General features: G+C 40.6%; 1 protein-coding gene across 1 annotated transcript in view; it reads right to left on the bottom strand.

Moving 5' to 3' along the window:
• The window catches only part of ARID1B (AT-rich interaction domain 1B), a 326604-nt gene that overhangs the window by 52067 nt on the left and 252189 nt on the right, over nucleotides 1-22348 (bottom strand). The window contains 2 exon segments of the mRNA XM_066994218.1: nucleotides 9475-9802; nucleotides 16237-16416. Coding sequence (XP_066850319.1) covers nucleotides 9475-9802; nucleotides 16237-16416 — 508 coding nt within the window.

The raw sequence follows: 22348 nt of genomic DNA, 5'->3' as shown, positions 1-22348 counted from the left end.
CAGTCTCAGCATTTTGGCACTCCAGACAGTTTCACAACAGCAGTGTGGTGCATATGTCAACATAGTTTCAGCTGGCTCTTTTCTTCATCTTTGGCTCAGAAGATGCCTGAAACCTACTGTGACGACTGCAACAGGTATTTAATGTGTTAGTAAAAGTGGTGGCTCTCTTAAAAAAAAACACAAAAAAGAACAAGAAGAAAGAATAAAACAACCTACCTTACTGCTGTTAACTGTTTAATATGATTCTTACAAAGTTACTTATATGGCAAGTTTGAACCGATGCTCCCCAGCCGAACCCTATTACTGAGGTGAAGGGCTCTTCCTATTCATATTTCCCAAGGTAGCATTGCTAAAAATTATTTAACGTTCTTTCAATGATCACCACTGTAAAACAGCGTAAAACCTTAACATCACTGTAAAACCTGAAACCCGCCTACCATTTTTTATGTCTCTCGCTTTCTGTCGCAAAAACCCTAGACTGTTCAGTCACAGCCTTGTACTTGCAGAATATATGTGCCAAATCACACATGGCAGTCATGGCATTAGCTTTCTTCATGAGTCCCATTAAACAGATGGCTATTCTCCTGTTCTCTTCTGACTAGTTCAGTGATTTTAACTAGTAGATCGTCTGGCTAGAAGACAAAAAGACAAACAAAGTGAAAATCTGGTTTCCTCACCTGAAGCATTTCTTGCCAACCAAAGAATGAGCATTCGACCTAAAGTTTTCCTGTATTCTTTACTTTTTTGTAAAAAATAATTAATGAAGTACTCCATTCTTAATACCCTGAAGATCATATTTTGAAGTACAGAATTTCTACGTAACACCTGATTCAGAGGCAAAATGTTAATAAACTACAGAGCCCTACACTGCTGTTTTGATTCAAAACAGTGCTTCTATAGAGGACAACAGCTCTCCTAAATAACCAAATCAAGCCAAAAATAATCCTTACACAATAATAATCAAATTAGAATAGTCTCTGAGATGACTGAAAATTCTCATTCATGATTCTGAAAATCACCCTTCCTTCCCAACATACTCCCACTTTCACAATTTACGAATTGTTACTTTCCAAAGGAGGGAAGGAGTAGGACTCTTGAGGTCTGTGGTTAATCTCTAATGGCATGAACAGCATACAGCAGTCTACTTGATTGATGAGTAACCATACTAGAAAAAAACCTCTCCCCAAATCACTGGTTGCCTGCATGAGCTCTGCAGTATGGTGACATTCAGGGCTCCAAAATGATGGATTTACCTTTTAGCGAAACAAAATTCCAGATAAAAACATATTTCTCTCAGTCTCCCACAAGAAATGGCTTTGGTTGGCTCAGCACGTAAAGTTTCTCCCCATCCTTACACAATTTTATCAGCGATTTTGAGCTGGTCTACAAAATGCATCTCCATTAAAAAAAAAAATCACAAAAGAGTGTTTCCAGCCTCCCCTTTGCTATAGTAAATGCATACAAGCTCAGTTGTGCTTCAACCCTCCTAATAAATTGCAGAAACAATCCAAGTACGGTTCTGCTTTGAAAAGCAAAGCATGAGGAAAGGAAGTGCCCTTTCAAAAAAAAGAAAATAAAAAACACATAGCTTGATCTAAATGGCTGTTTCTCGTGAAGATGGAAGAAGCATGGACCTAGGAATTACAGTTACAGGAATCATTGATATTTGGACTTCAAATCACAAACTTGGCACAGAGGGAAAATATTCCACCCCTTGCTGCAGCCACCCTCAGGTGGAGCAAGCGCAGGAGCTACCCTCAGCTCACAGCAATGCCATACAGTCACTTAGGCCAAGAAGCAATAGTGCTTCATCCAATTACACTATACAGGGACCTTTTTTATTTTATTTTATTTTGGAAGCCAAAACGAAGCTTCACTGACTGGAATTTACTGCTTGGATATTCAAACAGTGCTACCAGAAAGCAAAGTAGGGCTTATTTCAGTGAAATCTGTCAGGATCCCTGAAGAGATTTTTGGAGGGGTGGGAAGGGGGGCAAACAACAGGACACCTTGAGGCTTGAGAACTGGGAATGGGCTGAATTTGAACAGGAGTGATTCCTTCCCAGTAACTGCATATGAATGCTAACTAAAAGACTGGGCAGAAAGAGCCTTTTCTGCCAGGGGCTTATTTCAAAGACAACAGATAACGCACCCCAGCGCTGGCTCCAATTATGGCTCCCAGTCCTATCTTAGCCTCGTTTACTTTGGGGATTTCACAGTGGGCAGCCTTTCATCTAGAAGAAGCCTGGTTTGAATAAGCAAAGAAACTTGAATGAGTACTTAACCTTCCTGCACTCCAGCGCACTTCCCAGCAGAGAACAGCACCTCCAAGCTTAAGAGGAAAAGGAAAAACAATGGAAAATACATGCTCTCTCCAGGGATTAAAGACATGAAGTTTTATTGTAGCACTTCAAGTCTTCCTGCTACATAACTACAGCTTTTTAAAATCACAATTAGAATTTTAAACTCAAAGTTTCAAGATCAAAAAGGCTAGACTGGAAAATACTGCATAGAAATTGACAGGATCTAGGATGTTAAACACCTGAAAGAGTTCTGTTTTTTATTTATATTATTCTTTTTTAAAAATTTATTTGCAATTTTCGCCTTGATCTTTTTCCTTCTGACATTTTAATGCACCGTGTCCATTACTATATTTCCTCACCAGTACCTTCTAGTCCATCAGCAGTGCTGCATTACCCTGCCGTTGGAGAAAATAATATGGAAAAAGTGCTTTGCTGGCACCAGCGACATGGAGTATGAATTATACATACATAGCAGCAGAGAAACGCTGATGGAAGGTTAGTCTGTGTATGTGTGCGAGCGTGCGTGTGCATATATACACACACAGGCTATAAAGAAGACATATAGAATACATGTTTTTATCTCATTTACGCTAATTTTAACTGTCTCTCTGCACAACAGAAACCCTCTAATATCATTGCAGCTTTTTTAGATCAGTTTGAGGACTAAATACAAACTTATCTATATTATTTTCAGCTCACCACGATGAAGCCGTAGTATGTACTCTCACTGTCCTGAACAAGTACTGGGAGCCAGTCATGGGCTCCCAGTATGGCTATGGGCTTAATTATCTATTAACTATGGACAACACAGTATGCCTTTTCATTAGAAAGGAAAAATGTCTGTTACTTATGATGATAAAACAAATATTTTAAGATTTCATTTTATAAAGAGATGGATGTAAAACCTATTCGTATACAACTGCACACATTCCTCACGGGTAAGTCCAAAAGCAACTATATATTTTTTTTCCTCAGGTTGTGGGATCTCTGCACACAGGGTTCTCCCCAAAATTTTGAGGCTGTTGGCCTTGGAGTCCTTTTTATACTGAAGCTGAAGGAACTTGTCAAAGATCTACACAAAGGGTAAGGATGATGGCAGTGGGCAGGTTGCTGCACTAGATTCTTCTACCACTCTCTTTGCCTCCTCCCTCCCCAAGTAAATAAGTAGCAAGAACTAACATCTATAGGTAATCTGTCCTTCCAGTGTCCTTACACAAAATGCAGAGAGTAATCCTAGAAAGGCAGCACACGTAGCAGGTTTTTCTCTGTCCTTTAAATTGTGGCTACCCTTCTCCATATAATCTATAACCCATATAATCTATAATGGACTAGATTGTCACTCTTGTCAAGTGTCCCCCAACACTTTACTTATCTCTTAATACACTTAATACCAAATTCTAGCATAGAATAGAAAGTTTTGAGTTCTGTGACTGAAGGGCAGATTGATCAGCTAGTATGATCCTGCAGCCCTTGTTTTCCCTGAATTTGGGGGAACAACTCAAGTCAGAGCCAGCCCCGTGGCTCCATGAAGCCTTACTTAGTGGTAGTAGACTCTAAGGGCCTCTGTATTCCTGAGGACTTATCTTGTCAAGCTGCCAGTGAACTAAAAATCTGGAAGTTAAAAAATCTACTTCTCTACAGCTGGACAGGAAATTCAGAGTTTTTATGTTTTAGAATCATGGAAAGCACACATATGTGTATCGTCTATGATTACTCACCTTTTGTAATGCACTTTGCTCAAATTATGGTGAGCCAACTGCTGAGCAGTTTAGACAGAACCACGTTTTAAAGTGCCTAAAAATATGTCAAAGCAATGCAACACCATATATTACTACAGAGACTGAACACCATCTCTCAGGTGGCATAGGGAACAGTGAACAATAATGTAAATATCCATCTTAGATTTAGCAACCCGATCACCAGGATTTAAAATGGCCAGAGGTTGCAAATTGCTAAGCTGGATCCCAATTCCTCTCTTTAATAAACTACTATGTCTAAATTGTCTTCTCTAAAATCAATGAAATTGAATTCTAAATTCATTCAATCTATATTAAAAAAAATTGCTTTAATTTACAAAATTGGAACATGCAATCCCAAGAAGCATATTAAAATAGAATTCACTGAGTTCAAAAACACTGCATTCAAAGACAGGATTGCTGCTCTTGTAGGCACATCAAAACTCATTTTAAAGTAATTAGTTCAGGTATTGATAACTGTAGTTGCACCAGCAAAAGGCTCATTTACCCATCTAGTTGGATGTGTACTTTATTGCCAGCTAGTACAGACTTAAGTCTTCCTAAGGCCACGCTGCTAACAATGTTATAAGGTGGCTATTTCACAACCATTTTCTTTTTATTTCCATATACCCCAGTCACATCTTCAACTGTTAAGACATACTCAGAATGACACTCCCTGCTGGCAGAAACGTACTGAACATGATGTTGACAAGCACGTAGCTCCAAAAATGTCTATTGACTTCAGTTGTCAAACTAACAATCAATTCTCTAACATCTGTACTGCGCATTTACTGTTGCAGTAAACATAAAAGCTCACTGTGAACAAACAGTTCCCAGAAGTTTCAAGATGAGCATCCACGAACTGAGGAACTCATAACTGGCTAGAGTTTTGAGAAGATACTGGCTAAATTTGCTGCCTTTCACATCCCCACTAGCAGAGAAAATGCTATCTTGTTTGTTTAAAATGCTTGATTTTACTGAAGGATCACTGTGTTGCAGATCTGTACACACATAAATATTTATATATCACTATAAATATGTCTATCGTTGCACGAACTATAGTGTCCTGAAAGATGTAATATTTTGAAACCATCTTGTCTTTAGAGGTCTCCACTGAGTTGCGACCTCCAACCAGCCTCTGGTGTCCTGGCCAGCGCTAACAGAAGTTACCAAAAGTATTTGCTTGGAGTTCAGTGGATATATTAGGCCTTCAATGTACAGTCCTTATCAGTCAACAGGTGTGTTGCAACCAAGAAACAAAAAGGAAAACACAATTTTGCAGTTCCTTCACACTGTCTTCCTGAAAGTAAGTAGAATTACAATACAGTGTATTAGAGAGTTACTTTGCGTAGCCTGTTGTAAACTGTTACCAAGACCAAGCTTAAACATCCTCGGCAGTGTGAAACCACAGATATTGCTGGTCCAACAAAGAGATCTCTGAAAGACTTCTCTTTTTTTTAGCCTGACACGTGAGATCTCATTTGGGAAATGCTGGCCTGGGTGCATGGGAAGGTAGTACATTGTAAGATTTTAGGTTACAGGAAAGGTGTTCTGTAGCTGTAGGAAGCAATCCAAGCTTAATATAGAGCTGATCTCCTGGTGAGGTCAAAGGCTAACTCAAAGGGTGTAAGCCTACTATCTTCCACATCCACTGCTTCTACTTTCATATTTTTATCTTTCCTAAATAAGAGTAGTGGTCTGCACTGATGATGATACCTAGGTATAACCAGCTGACACTTAGATCTTGATCATCTAGCCCTTGTTAACTAACATTGATTTTCTGCCCCAGTGGAAGTGATTTCATTCTGATGCATGCCATTTAAATTCATTTTACACAGCTGCTTAATGTGGCTTGGCAAAGCAGAGGCAAACCAGCTTTCTATGTCTAAATGAGACTCCTGAGTTGGTAAAGGACAAATCCTGTGGATTAGCAGCTGAAGATAAATTTCTCTCCCCTATTGATATTTGGCTACTGATTCAACAAGTTGACCTTGAAGGGGATCACAACCAACTTGTACAGAAATACTGCTGTGTAACCATGACTCTGACACAACCATTTCATTTTCCCCTTAATTCCACATAGAGGGGTGTGTTTTGTGGTAATGAAAACCCAACAGTTTGTGAACTCCACAGCTGAATCTTATCAACTCAAGACATACAAAGAAAAAGGCTGGATATTATTCAAGCATTTTGGCATATAACAGTAGATGTCTTTTCAATTAGAGAAAATAGTATGGTGCAAGTTTTCTCCCATTTCACTGATTTCTGCCTTTTAAACAGAAGAACCAGTAGACTTCTGTTTTCATTTTTTGTTTTGCTTTTTACTTTTTCATGTGCACATATATGAATGATGTTATTAATGAAAAGAAAAAAAACACAACACAAACAAAAGCAGCTATAGAAAACTGGTGATTGAAACTTGTTAATAACCATGAAGGCAGCAGTAATCTGGGTATTACAGATTTCCTACAGAGGTAATAAATGAAGTAATCTGATGGCAGGGAAGTCCATGAAACATGAATCTCAAGTGAAACTAGACAAGGTTGTGAGCAAGCAACAGGCTAGGAGCCAGTGTAGATACATTCTCCCTGTGCTTTAACTTATAATATGGTTACAGAAATCACAGTTGGAAGGACTTTGTTGAAAAAACAGTAGCTACATTTCAGGCAATGTTTTGGACCGAATACCTAATGCTCCTAAAAATCCTTTTAGCTACTGGCTGAAATTTTTCAAAGATGTTCACACTCAATTACAGTGTAATAAAACTTCAAAGAAATTTCAAAACTTCAAAATCCCATTAAGAAATCCTGTCATCACTTCTGCAGTAAATCACGTCAGAAAGGTATCACGCTTTGGGGGAGTGGCTCACTGCTGAGACCATAATGACAAAAACATTAACAAGTCAGGAGAATGACGTTGCACAGCCCTGCTGCGAGGCAAAAACATCACCAAAAGGGGAGAGAGATGATGCCTGGGTTGCAGGGAGGATGGGGAGAGAGGGGGGAACCCATTCTTTCTTAGTGATGAGCTTCTTCATTTCCTTCTCAGGCATGAAGGAAGCAAAGCGCCAAAAGCTATGCAGAATGTCTGTGAAAGAGAGGCATGCGCATTTTCACCATACTCTGACAGTGTTGTTAGTAAAAAGATAACAAAAAACTAAATCCCCTCTATAATGCAAGTATGTGTGTATCTTTCACATGGTTCTTATATTCCTTCAGCTGCCAGATGGCATGTTCATAAACATTAAAAAAAAAAAATGCCAAGGCCGCACAGCAAGTCCAGTTTGTATAGCTACCTGCTGGTACTGACCAGGCTGGTGCATCACGGGAGCCTCAGTGTTGCCGTAGGTGGGGTGCTGTGAAGAAAACATGGGGCGTCCGCCAGCCCCAGCCTGGCTGGGATAAGCAGGCGACCTAATGTACGGTGGCCTAAAGCAGAACAAAAGAACAGCCTCTTTGGATTTGCTCGGTATCACAAATACGAATCACTGACAAGTACTTTCCTTCCATGTACAAGAGAAGGAGGACTTGCAGGAACAGCCAGAAGCCATTGCGCTTTCTCCCCTACAGATGACTTGAGATTGAGGGGAAAACAACGTGCTTGCAACCTCGTGGCATCAGAGGGGGGTGACAAGTTTTGCTCAATTTGCAGTTTATAAATGGCCCTATATATAGCCAGTATTTGCAATAGGTATTTGATGAGTGCATTTCCTCTACAGGTGCTGGATCACTGGAATGAGTGTTCTGTGATGAAAAGGCTCTGAAATGGTGCATTTTTGCCCAGGCAAAGCTAGAATCCAAAAGCAGTTCTACAAAACTGACCTGGGAGGAAGGTTTGAGAGATAGGAGCGGTGATCGGTTAATCTAGTTTTTGATCAAACACCACACACTATGCCCGAAGTGTAAACTGAATCACAACCAAATACCTTGTACTTATTACAAACCAAGTCTTGCTGCAAACACCAACAAATATGTCCTTTTCCTTTCATTATGTGGTTATAAAGAAAGTGTCCCTGCAGCTGCAGCGATGGCCCATTTATTCCTTCTTGCCTGACCTATCAGCGTACAGCCTAACCAGCCAGCCAGAAGCAGGCTTCTGTAAATCTGACCAGACAGGTCTGTTAAAACACCCAACACAAGCAAGAGACTGCTGGTTCACAAATATCTGCAGAAGCATGGTCTATTTTAAAGGAGTGTGGTTCTGTCTCTCTGTAGAAGAACACGAAGTGCACTAAATTTACTGTTATTGTTTCAGAAGTTTGCTGTTGCTTATCACCAGAAGCCACCTGCCTTCCAAATTCACAAAGCAAGAAAGCAACAGATAGAGGGATACATTAACTTGCTGTTTTTGTTTCTACATTGTGTCTTGGAATCACAGCAACTCTTGTGTCCAGAAACACTGGTCTTGAATGATAAATACCTGTATGTGTGTATGTGTACATGTGTATGCATATGCATAAATGAATGCAAGATGCTTGATACGCACACACACATAAACTCGCTTAGCAGAACAGTAGAACCAGCTTTGTGTAATTCTCAAATGTAATGGAACTTCTCTTAACACACACACAAAAAAAAAGATAAATACAGCAGGAATTATTTCAGTCCAGGGAAATGTGGAAATTACTTCATCCGAAAATTTCCCAGAAAATATGATTTCACTGTAAGTATTCAGTCATCTTAATAACCATGGACAGAAAAACTCCTTTGCCAAAATCCATGCACAAATGGCAGTATGCAGTTATGCTGTCCAAAGGGGAGACAAGAAGCCAGACAGTGGCTCCAGCCTCCACAATCCTGAATTTGCAGGTTCTCTCTTACAGATGCATAGGTGGCAGTTATCAACTCCAGATAACTACACATTGATTTTATGCCTCCTTCTGCCTTTCCCCTCCAGCTGCTACCCTCAGCATGCCTGCCTAGGAACAAGAACATCCCGCAGAAGAGAACTGTCATCATGGCTGCCGCTCACAACGTGGGCAGTAAGCACAAGACTTGATGGGCAGCTTCATAAGCTTCCTTACTCCCTGGCAGGGGCAAGCTGCCAGGGACGTGCTGGCCCTCTCTCTACCAAAGATCAAACACACATATCCAGCTCGTGGGTTTCAAGTTGTACAGGGCTTGTTTTCAACTCCTAATGTCACCACAACCCTGTGGGTTTTCCTAAAGCCTACAGTGCCAAGAACCAAAATGGAAGTGGCTGTCATCTTCGTCATCACAGCTGCTTTTTAAGAGTGTAACTCAAATATCCAACGGCATGCTTTCCTCTTGCATTTAAAGAAAATATTCTTCCCACACACCATCTCCTCTCAGAGATAGGGGCACAGACAGAACATGTATAAATGCATATGCGTGCACCTCTACAGCACCGTTGCTTCAGAAATTATAAAGAAAAGCACTGCCACTCGTTTCAACTCCTTTCACCTGGTTGCATACCTGCTCTGAGCGGAGTTCGCAGCAGCCTGCATCACTGCAGCAGCTGCCTCCTGTGCCTTACGGTTCACAGTTGGCATGGGTGGGCCCATCCCGGGGCCTCCCTGCTGAGACATGCCAGGAGAATTGGGGGTCATACTGCTCATGTTTCCAGGAAATGGTCTGCTCTGCATCCCAGCTGATGGCATCCGTCCCAGGGGCATGGTACTACAAGGCTGGCTTGGCCCCTGTCCATGCATCTGACTGTTGGCATTTATACCCATGCCGGGTCCTGGGCCACTGTAGCTTGTGTTGGGCACGCCAGTGTATGTTGGTGGTCTGGAGTAGTTTCCTAAACAAAATGATAAAAAGAACAGAGAATAACATTAAGCTTTCGAGCAAATATTTCTGTTCAGGACATTAGCAGCTGCAGAAGTGACACATACGAACTGAAGGGAACCATGCAGGACCCAAGTCGGAGTGACTTTGTCGCCATGAGGACAGGCATGGAACGGGACAAGCTGCCCAAAGACGCTGTTTGGATTCCCCTGAGACCCATCTGGATAAAGTCCTGAGTAACCTGCTCTGATATCACATCTGACCCCGATTAGAATACAAGATTGGCCTAGAAAATCTCCTGAGCACCTTTCCAACCTGAATTATCCTATGAACACCATTTCCACGTACCCTTAAACATTTTCTGCCTAATAAATGTCATGGGATAACAGCAGATACAGAAAAACATGGCCTCCAGAGGGTTAACAACACAGCACACAGTACAAAAACGCCTTGTGCAGTAGAGATACACGGCATGTAAGAAGCCCATTACAAAAGCTCAAAAGAGAGTCTTACTTTTGTAATTTCATGTCCTCATTCTTCACCTTCCTGCAATTTCTGCAACAGGCTATTCTCACTGGATCCTTGCTCCTAACCATTCCGTCCATTTGTGTCAGAGATGCTTTGGACTGACCTATTGCCAGGCCCTTAGGAACATTCCCTCTCCCTCCCACCCTCACCCTGGTAAGTGAAAAGCTTGGCTCTGCCAGCAACGAGTGTCTTAGCTCACAGCGCAGTTCTTCTGGGGAAACTAGTATTACAGGAGTAATCAGCAATACTACAAAGATGCTAATATAAAGAGGTGCCTTAGGAAGGATGGCATGAAAACCTGGCTGACCCCAGTCTCCATTGTCACCGGAACCAACTACACCACTTGCAGCAGCTTAAATTGAGCACTTGATTACCTGAGTACTGACTTTCCTATCGTATTGAGAGCTAAGAAAAAGTAAGTATATGGCATTCAGAGTTTTAGAAACAGATCCAAACAGCATGAGAAAAGAAAAAAAAATGGTAAAGATACGACAGAAAAGTATTTTAAGAAACGGATCGCATTACACTACTTCGGTCATCAGATTTGACTCGTCTTTATTTCCATCTCATCCAGATTAGTGGAAATGTGACCCATTCCCTCCCCGTGGGATGCCTCAGAGCAGAGTTTCCTGACTACTCTTAGATATTCCCACGCTCGTTTGAAGGCGGCAGCCAGTGGACTCTTCCTGAGCGTGGAAATCAGCTACATCTTTCCTCAGGCCTCAGCTACCAGGCAGAGGAGTCAGCGGCATGCAACTCCTCGTTATATTTAAAATAAATATATTAATTCAGCATTTGAATGCACACATAATTAATTCATACGCTCCTGCTGCTGTGCTTTGGCTAATCCTCCCCTCCTCCCCACCCAGCAACTGACTCACTCTGGTACAAGTTCTCTTCAGCAAAAACATGTGTGACCTACGCTTTCCAAGGAAATGGAACAATGCTTCACTTCTGTTTTAGAAACCAAATTTGTCCATGCGTGGTTTTTTTTTCGCAGAAGGATCCACGATATGTGGTTTAACAGAGATGAAAGGCTCCAGATTCAGCTGTGTGATGACTTCAGACCGCCCTGTCTTTTCTTCTCCTCCTCTAGGCTCAGCTGCTGCCAGCTGACCGTTTGCTGTGCAGCGAGCCATCGCTCCTAACCAGAGTTCTGTTTGCTGAGACCTGCTCAAGCCACACCTCTGATCCAACCTATGTGCCTGTATATGCCCACAAACCAAAGGGCTTGTTAGTTTCTTACTGCTCTGCTTAGTGTTAAACCTGCAACACAGAACTTGGATGTTGCTCTGGTTTCCCAGTTGCTTTCTGCAAGAAAAATACAATGCAGTAAGGTGGAGTGTATGTACGCTCGAGGATTACATGCACCCAGTTAACACATTTTATGTACGTGCTATTAGAAACACTGCTTCCAAAAGTGAAGCAAATTCACTCCCTGCACTAGCAGACCTGATATCCATAATCACTGGGAGCTACTGTCAGTCCAATTTACATAAAGCCAATTTGTTTTGTCAGTTCAGCTCTACAAAGTACGGTTCAGCAGCACACTTGGAGGAGCAAACACCAATGCTGAACACTATTGCTGTTTTGATGCTATTTTGAATTGGGACATAAAATCTCTTCTTTCATGTTTTGGCTTCTCCAGCATAAGCACAACACAGAAAAAAAAAGCAGTGGAATCTTCTCCACAAAAATATGTGGCTCAGTTAAAATAGCTCCTAATCATTCATCTCCAGGGATACACGTCCAAGAGCACAGGGAAGTGGTATCTTCTCAGTAAGGAAAACAAGTTTCAATGTTTTTTCCATGTTTTTTTTTTTTTCCTAAGCATTTCCTCAATACCTCAAGTACTAGCTATTCTTATACCTTTCCCAGACCACAAAAAAGGCAAAATAAAAGCCAAACAAAATACAAGAGGAATTGCCAGGAATGAGGAGTGCAATCTTATTTCCATGTTTCTCTAATAGATTAGTAATTTGTTGGCAGTGGCTTTGACAGAAAACAGATGGATGCAGCATTAAACACAATGAATGCAGCAGATGCTAGGCCAGCCCACATCAGCTGGACGTGTCAGGCAGCCAAGTCCAAGAGCCCACACTTTTCAAGTGGGTACAAGCCTGGCAACAGCGGCTGTACAATACCGCTGAACAACTCCTCCCCTCCATATCAAAGGGATTTTTGATTCCAGCTCCCCCAACCAGAGCAGAATTGTGCCCACAGACACGGTGTCTCAAATGAATCAGAAAAAAAACAACATGGTAACTGGAATCAGGAGGAAAAAAAGAAGCATAGTGAAGATAAAACATGAAAAAGCCTACTAACAACCTGCCAAAGACAGATGTTCATGCTTACTGCTGAAACTTCAGTCCACTTTGTCCAGGTTTGCTGAACAAAGTGCTCTGATACCTTGCCATTTCCAGGGGAGCCAAAGAGAGGGCAATGTGAGAGCTGCCTGCTAGCTTTGCTTTCTGCTTTAGGGAGAGAGGTCAGATTCATGGTATTAAAAATAGTATCTAAAAGACATTTTAGAATTGTTTATATGTTCACTTAACCATCAAGTTTTCCCCATACAGATAGAGACAATTTAAATATATTGTGCTGAACTCCTTGTAAAGTATTTCACCTAGGGGAATTCAGTAGGCATGGCTGGTTTTTAAGTCTTAACTCCACGGACTGTAGCACGTGTGGGACTGAACTCAGAGGTCCAGACTCTCAAAATAGTTAGGGCAGCTCATCCTTAAGATGCTACCACTTTGAAATCTAGGCTCTTGAAATCAGTGGGAGCAAGATATCAAAGTGCTTCTGTGAAATGAGTTCAACATTAAAGTTACAGTCCAACATTAGAGGTTACAAAGTACAAATACTCATTCATATTACTTTACCACAAACAAAAGGGTGTTTAACTTACCATGAAGTTTTGGGGTTTGGGTTCAAATACATTCACTAGTGGTTCTTCTCTTTGTTATACCCAAACAGAACAGTGTTACTGCTGAATTCAGCAGGAAAAGGTAGGGAGATGGGATGCATTTCCGACAGCTTTTACGGATCCGCAGTAAGTTTTTTTCTGCCCTGGTTTTAAAAGATCCAACTGACTGTAGTATCTGACTGCTCTCCCGAGTGCATTTAAAGGACATTTTGCTGTGACAGCAGTTTGATACTCGGGTCATAGTCCAGAGCTTCATTAGCTCACAAGCTAGATGTTGCCCAAATACAAAACCGAAAGGCTGTTGCTTTCAGCTCCGATTCTCACTTTGCTTCTTTTTATTCTTGGGGACAGAAAACTGCTGGGAGTTAACCAAAAATTAAACTACTGTTCTGTACTCTATGCTCCTGTTTTATATCACAGACATATAGAAGTGTGCAGCCAAAGCCATTTTTTATTTTTGTGGGAAATGCTTTCACAGCATTGGGCTAGGTCTCCAGTCCAGAATTGCTTCCTGGGCAAATATGTTTTACTCTTTTTATAGATCTAAATGTCATGTAAACACACGGAGAACAAATAAATCAACTATATGCATCTGATGGATCATTCTGCTCTTCTGAACTGTGGGTTAATTCTTCCAACTCAAACTTACTGGTGTAGTCTTCACCACAGCGAGCAATTCCATTGCAGAGAAAGACAGCAGACTTAAGCGTTAGTTTCCAGGACTGAACACATAGCAAAATACAATATTTAGACTATGATTAAACTCAACATTTAAGCTTAATGTCACAAAATGCTTTGACACATATATAAAAATACAAGTAGACCTATCCAACTCAGCCAATGCTTAACAATATTCTGGAGGAAGGCCTATGTGAGTAAAATGAGAAAAGCAAACAAAATCCTTGAGAATTACTGTAGTTTAATAATTTAAGAACTAGTCTGCAACCCAGGTGATTTTTAATATATTTGTTATTTTGGCAATAAAAAGTAAATGGGGATACAGTATTATAAATTCATCAACACCGGCATATAATTGTGCTTTGTAAGAGGGTATGTTAAGAGATGTAATTACAGATTACTTTCATTAAAAATAAAAAATGCTATTAAAATCTCAAATCCAGGTAAGTACATGACTGAAATATCATCATATTCATCCCAGTATTTTATTAATGGTCACATTCACCCAGTGAAAACGCAGTATTCTTCTGCTCTATTTGTTACCTGTAGAGCTTAAAGCCTGCAGGGCCCTAATTTTATGATGACCAGTGCACAGGATCACTAGTACTCTCTGAGAGCTGGCAGAAGAACATGCTTTTCATCCATCACACTATTCACCAGACCCCTCTGAAACGGCCTGTTAATGACAATGATGCTCATTTTCTTCCTGCCCCTCAAGTTCACTTTTTAATAGCCGTTTCTTCCTGACCGCGACCCATAAAATCATTACATAGGCACTTTCATCTACAGCGAGAGGAAAAGAACTGCTGAACTCAAGCAAAAAAGAAAGTAGTATTCGGCGTGTTACTTAAATGCATTGATTTAGTACAAAAACCTTTCCACTCAATCAGTGTGGATGGCTAATGTTTTACTGCACTTGACACCCACTATTCCCATGGTTCGGAATCTCAGCAGCAGCCGTACAGCTGGAAGTCAGGATAGCACATCATAAATCCACTGGATTTTTACCAGTTAAGCTAGTTGCTCTCTGTGCAGATAAAAATAAGCACTTGGACAGCATTTTATGGCCACAAAACGCTTTCCAAATAAAAGGAAAGCACCAGTCAACTGGAGTTGGGTAATTAATCTTCACACATGGCTATAAGGCATTACTAGCCCCATTTTACAGTTAAGGAAAGCAAAGCAGAGAAATGAATCTACTTGCCTAAGTTGAAAGATGGAGTAAAAGGCAGAGCCAAAATTAGAAAGTAGAAGAGTTTGGCTTGTAGCCCTGTGCTCAGAAGACTAAAACAAATGCAACCCAGAGATGAAAAAAAAAGGAAAATTGCATAGGGCAGCAAGATGCCCTTCAAACAACAGAACTAGTTCTCAGAAACCCTGGAGACCGAAATAACCATCCTTGCTAGCATGGGCAAGCCACTGGGCCCTTATGGAATTTCCCATTTCTGGTTCCAATCCTTTTTAACGATTTTTAATAAGAAAGAAATAGTAGAAATTGCTGAAATAGGAGAGGTTCTTGATGTACCTTTAAAGAAAATACTTCCCCTTATATATTCTGCAGCTTGACTTGAAGTTCATTAAACCTCTAAACAGATGCATACTTTATAGGGGTTATCCATTAAAGGCAAAACAACAGACAAGTTCAAGGTTGCATACATTGAACATCCAGGGGCAGAAATTGTTTCTTCTGTTTTTGTTTTAGTCCTTCAACAATTTTGTCAAACAAGCAAAATAAAAGGAACTGTCTCTCTCAGTCTGAAGGGTTAGTTAAAATTCACAAACTGTATGCATTAGAGCTCAATATTATATTCCCACAGTAGCCACTGTATTATTATGCTCGTTAGAAGACTTTAACCCTCGCAGTCACTGCACTATCTCAGATTGGCCGTGGGATTCCATCTAAGAAAAGAAGTCCTATTTTGGGATTGGCGTTCGGACCCTTATTCCATGCGTGGTCAAACTCAGTTTCATCGCAGACATGACATGCTAGGCCTCCTAAACAATAGCCCTGGCAATGCAACAGATTCATCACTTCCTTGCTCAGTTTATCATCACTATTTTTATACAAAGGTGCTAATAACAGAAACAGTTTCTTCCACAAGGTGTACCTCCATCTCTGAATGACCTTTTTTTTTTAAAGGACGGGGCATGGGGGTTTTGTTTGTATGTGGATTTAATTTATTTATTTATTTATATTTTTATTAAGTCACACACCTATCTGTCTTCTTATATACATCTCTCTCTTTTTTTTTTTTTTACAAACATATATATGTATATGAAAATATGATAAGTATTAGCAGCAAGGATTTTACCTTGTGGTCCATACTGGCTCATCTGAGGCCCATAAGTACCACTTGAATTACTCTGCTGAAAGCTACCAATTCCAGGATGCACTTGGCCTCCAGGTGAGGGGTGTGGTGACATGGAAGGTCCAGTTTGTTGAGGTCCATACTGTGACATTTGGGGGTTCCTCTGTATGCCTGCCATAAAACCTAAATGGAAAAAAGCACCAAAGTAAAATTTAATATTAATGTGACTGTTCTTTATTTAAGAAATCCTTGACATTCCAGAAACAAACAAAAAACAAACAAAACTCCTTAGTTATTTTCAGACTAAAAATATCCAGAAAACCAGTATTGTTCATACAACAAAAATAAATGCACCTCAAAATCAGCAAAGCTGTCTCAGTAACCAAAACTTGTATACAAGCTTCACAGGCTTTTAGTTGTAAAAGAAAGACAGGGGAGTCCTGCTTAGTTACAAATGGCTGCTGATTTTAAAACTAGAACGATCTCTAGAAGAAAAAATAAAAAGGCAGATGTCTGCATTAACTAATAAATAGTAGTGAATTTGCCTGACTGATGATAGGAATATCATAACTTCCAAAAATACAGTTTGCTACTAAAATGCATACCTTCAGCCTACAAAAGTCCACTGTAAAGATTCCTATTGCCCACACATCCTCAGAAGCTAAAATCTCCCTTTACGTGAAGACCAGCCAAACCAGCCAGAAAAAAGGTCACTTTGGCTTATATCTATGCTCTAGGTCCTTCTTCCAGTCTGTCACCAGCATGTCTGTACTGCATTCTCTCTTCCTTCTCCTTTCATAAATGTATTAACGAATCCCAATTTAATTTAAGGTTCAAAAGCTGCAGCAAATACCTAGTAAAATGCTATAAAATCTGCAAACTTCATATAAAGGAACAGAACCAAGCCTAGTAAACGAGAGGTAGAAGAAGGTTTTTCTGTTTATTCTTCTTAGTTTTCGTAAAATGGGAGAAATCCTGCAATCCTGCCCATGAACCATCTATGAAGGGATGTTGGTTTTGTAGTATTTCACCCTGATAAGTTTTAGTGCTGCTTTCAGTGTTGAAGAGGACGTACTGATGAGACAGCAAGTTATTTTCCTATTTCTTGAGGAAATCCGTGTTCTTTCCTGTTCTGTTTGCATATTAAATTTCATCTTCGTATTTCTGTGGGGCAAAACAGGGGTATGCAGAGGCACAGTATTTGCTCTGCTGCAACCAGCTCCACGAAAGGCCTCCTGACGGCTCGCCCTTGCCCAGGGAAGCGTGAGACACCACACATTGCTGTGAGGTAAGAAAACGTGCACGAGCAAATCTGCATTCTGGCCTGCCTTGAAGCTTGTCCAGGCACCCCTGCTTTGCCATAGCAGAGGGCTGAAACAGTGTTTGTGGAAAGCGCCTGTTTCCTCTCCCCTCCAGCGCTTTTAGTGGCGCGTGTGCGCGGAGGTCTGAAGTTGAAAGCCAAGGGAGACACCCGGCCTGTCAGCATTGGCTGGGCCTTTCCTTCCATCAGCGAAGGGACGGGAGAGAGGTAAGAACGAACGCCCTGACAGTCAGTGGATGACTGGATGCTGCTGAAAGGAGGATTAGAAAAAGCAGAATAAAAAAAAAAAACTCAATTTTTGAGCTACACGCAGATGTGTGATCAAACTAGCACCTGAAAACGTCAAGGTACTACAGCTCCTCTGACTGGCGAGCTGCCTCCACCGCCCCTGGGGACTGCAGGCAGCTCAAAGGTCTCCCCTCAGGGAGAAGACCACAGCTCCGATGAGCTCGTCCCAAAGGGAAAGGGGTAAGCTTGTTGTCCTAACACTGCTGCTACTGATGTGACACCAGTTGAACGACCTTCCTGGCTTTCTCCACGTCGCATGCCTGTTTGCAAACCCAAGACAAGGTGCTTTACAGAATGGGACAGTATCTCGAAGTTGTACAAATGGAAAGTGGTGTGTACTTTACCAGAAATTACGCTTTGAGTCCAAACAAAATATATAGCATATAGTTTTTGAGTCCTCCACAGACTTTTCTTCCATTAACATGTTTCTCCAGCCACCAAAACACCATCAAAGAGACAATAAGCTCAATGCCACAAGTTGTAGGGAAAGAAATGAGCACTAAGATGGCCTTGCTCCAACTGGTGCCCAGTTCTTTTGTACTATGAATAGTTCAACTCACAACATACTTAAACTCTAACAACCGTAACTTTGGGTAGGATATGCACAGAGTTTTCCTGACCTCAGACACCTGATTTGATCACACGTGAACTGTGAAGTCAGAGCTCGGCACCTGCTCTGAAGGAAGCCCAACCGTGCTCACTGGGAGAGGGCAAGCCAAGTAACTGAAGGAGAAATGGCGGCTTGGGAACTAGTAAATATTGGCACTTCACGCTTCTCTACACTTCTGCAAAGAAAAGCTCATATGAACTTCTCCCTTTAGCTTGATTTTGAAACAGACCCCTCTTTTTTTAAAATAGTTCCACTTTCACACAAATCTTATTATAAAGCCTATGTCTGCTTCTGACAGTACTATAACTAATTTAAAAACCTAATACAATCGTATGTCTGTAGGAAATAAATGCTCACATTCCAGACACACATACACCATATATATATCACACTCACGGGATCCATTTAAATGAAAAATTTTGTACTGGTCACACTAAGTTTTTTATTATAAAGATAGTAAACTCAGTCCTGTATCTAGTAAGAAGTGAGTGTTTTCTGTTCACCATGGGCCTTTTAATCTATGAGAGATAACTTTGCAAACACTGTGTTAGTGATAGAGGGTTTTCAGCCCAGTTATGTTATCACAGGCCATACTTTTCTTAACACCACAAGGATGGATGACACACTGACAAGCTATAGCTTGCATGGGTTGTAGTGATTTCCAGTGGAGATGCTGAGGAACTGCTGGTCATTGAGTCTAGTGGAGAACATGGACATCAGTTTTAGCCAGCTCTGCTGTTGTCAGAACAGCTCCTGAAGGGACTGGAGTAATAAATGGAATAAATGTTTCCACCCCGATGACCTCTTCTTCAGGAAAATTCTTCTCATCTGTTTCCGATGTTATGGAGTAGACTGCCAGGCTATGTGCACAGTCATAAATAAAACACATCAGGGGCATTCCCTGGCCTAGAGAGCGGTGTGGGACGCTTGTGTCCATTTGGCTAAACCTCCCCACTCGGTCCTAGCAGTACTATCCACGTGCCTCTTGTATGCAGTCCTTGTTCTGCCTCATCTCTGCCGTGGGCTGTGGCTCAGGAAGCACTCACAGGCATGGGCCAAAAGCATGCCATGCCGGTAATTACACAGCAGAGGTAACTGTGTGACACTACCCAGGCCCATGCTCTGACTTCAGTTTATACAGATGCTGCAACAGAGGTGGAGCAGGTAAGCTCTGGGGCTTGGATTAACACAAACAGAACAGACTCCTTAACTGCTGTTGACGTGAAGCACCAGTGTCATCATCCCAGAGGGTGTGAGACTGTGCTCAGATGAGGTTGGCTTTGCCATCTTCTCTTGAGCATGGACAGGTGGAGAATTAACAAAAAAGGAAGCCTGAAATGCAGGAAGAATATCTGTGCCATATTACTGTCTGTATGTTATGTTGAAACACGGCCTTAAAATAGGATCTGCTCCAACCTCTTCCCAGAGAGTAGAGGAGTTATTTCAGTTACAGATATGACATGGAGAAGGTAGACCAGGTCCATAATGTGATCTGAATTCCCTTAGAACAAAGATGACTCTATCCTCATCTATCAGTGAGAGCACACTAAATCTTCAGAGATCAGTGCACATGTCTGAAGCGCTTCAAGTATCTGCAGAAAGCTCAGAGGTCTGAGAGAGAAAAAGGGTTCCTGGTCAAATTGTTAACATGCTTGCATCAGAAAGAGAAAACAACATCAATTCTAGAAATCTGATCAGAAATGAAAGGGAGCAGCTGGCATACATTCATTTTTCTTTATTTACACACATTTTCCCTAGTGTTCAACTTCATTTTATAACCGATACAAACAGAAATAAATTTTCTTTCCAGAAAATTAGATCTAAGATAAAGTTTGCTTTTGTAAAGAAGGGAAGTAGGATTACATTAGAAATGCACTGGAGTAAAGGCGGTGGAATGATTAAACAGCCAGACTGCATCTGACATGTCAACCTCTATGACAACAGGGTGTTTTTTTCTTGTCATTGTTTTTTAAAGAAATTGATAGGAAACAGCCAGGAGTTAAGGCTTTAAAAATTGCAACGGCAACATGCTCATCAGTGAGCAAACCCTACTCCCTTCCCCTTATGTTAGTGATAAAAGAGGTACAGATGATGCTTTACTTGCCATCACTACAAGAGATTACTTACCAAGAAAACACTTGAGTGGAATTCAGCAAACTAAGCTATTTCAGGAGTAGCTGAATATATTGAGCCTTCCAGAAGTACTCTCATATTCTAGCTATTTTTATGCTATATTCATACACCTAAAGAATGATCTTTTTATTAGAACCCAATTGAAGTTGTAAAGCCATCTTTGCTTTTTTTTTTTTTTTCCAGTTACAAATGAAACAGTAGCATACTATTAACAATTAGCTCACTATTATTAATGGTAATGTGTTTGTAAGTTCTGATAGAACATATATACAATGTTTCAAAATGGTCACCCAGCAGCATATTTATCTTCTTCCTTTTTGGCAAAATGCAGAGATGTAATACACAATAGATAAAGCTTATGATATTTGTGAGATAAGTGTTTCTTCTCCTTTGAGGAGGAAAAAGACAAAAATGAACTTCCCAATGTCCTTTATATTACTAACACCTTTTAGCACACATTATATAGCTAATATCATATATGGTGCTTTTGTAAAACATTTAAAATCTTTTTTTTTCCCTTATGCATACGTATACATAAAAGAGATTAACAACAGTGAGTTACTAGACTTTCAAGAAATTATGCGCTAAGGCTCTCTTAATTACATTTGTACAATGACCAATACAAAATCATCTGCTGAATACTATCTCTTTAGTATTAACCACAAAAAAACTCTATAGAATGTGCTGGGTGTTGCTGTGAAGTCTGAAATGGATTCTTCTGATCTTTTAAAGTCTTGGCTTGAATATGAAAAAGCCCTTCCAGGAAAGCAGGATCTAAAATGCAAAGGAAGTGATTGCAAAGTAACAAGTTATTGTATATCTGCTGATAGACAGTAACTCTCTACTGGCACACACTTAACCCACAGTCAATGAGAGGTCTTTTGATTTAGCCAGGAGTAGTTCATTGATTTTCATGAACGACTTAAAACTGAAAACACACACAACACTTATTCATTTTAAGCTCAGGAAAACTTTGGAGTTTACAGCAATAGCAGATCATCATTAAATTACAAATGTGATAAATAAAAAATAAGGTAAGATACAACTTGCCATGGTACTTCACAAAAAAAGAACTTATGTGCGAAAAAAAAAATACATCAGGCTATTGCTTATTGCTCTTTTTAGGAAGGTATGGCTAGTGGAAGAGCATGGGACCAAAACAACCCAGGAACTCCTCTGAATTGGGCAAAGGAAAGTTCCTCTTGTTTGAGGGCAGATGTTAAGGAAGGGGCTAGGCCCACTTATTACTCTGGAAAAAAGAAAAGCAGAGAAAAGTGAGAAAAGCAGAAACATGTTGGATACATTTTCTAAACATCAAATAACTACAGAAAAATAACACGAAATTTTCTACTTAGAAGTCAGCTCAAAAGAATTAAATGTGAAAAGAGAGTTGGTTTTTGCTACCGATAAAGGAAAAACTTGCAGGAGGTGTAGGGGGGAAATCACACAAACTACCAATGCTTAGTGTGTTAACACGGCATTGACCGGTACCCCCGAGAAAAAAGAGCAAATGTTTGCACACTTGTGACACAGTTCCTGGCAGACATTCCTTCCTCAGACAGCCATCTGGGCTGTATTCACTGTCCCAGGATTTCCAGAACACAACAGAATTGAGACGGATCTAGAGCAGCTAATTCCAAATGCAGCTTGTCCATAGGTAAACAACACTGGGTGAGAAGTAGCAGGATAGAGCTAAATGAACAAGAAAGAATATTCCGTGCACTTAACGTAATAAAATTTGGCAAGCTGTTACCGTGGAAGGA

The sequence above is a fragment of the Anser cygnoides genome, chromosome 3, assembly GCF_040182565.1.
Source record: "Anser cygnoides isolate HZ-2024a breed goose chromosome 3, Taihu_goose_T2T_genome, whole genome shotgun sequence".
In the NCBI taxonomy this organism is placed as follows: domain Eukaryota; kingdom Metazoa; phylum Chordata; class Aves; order Anseriformes; family Anatidae; genus Anser; species Anser cygnoides.
Note: the sequence above shows the minus strand (reverse complement) of the source record. Positions and strands in the feature narration are given on the sequence as shown.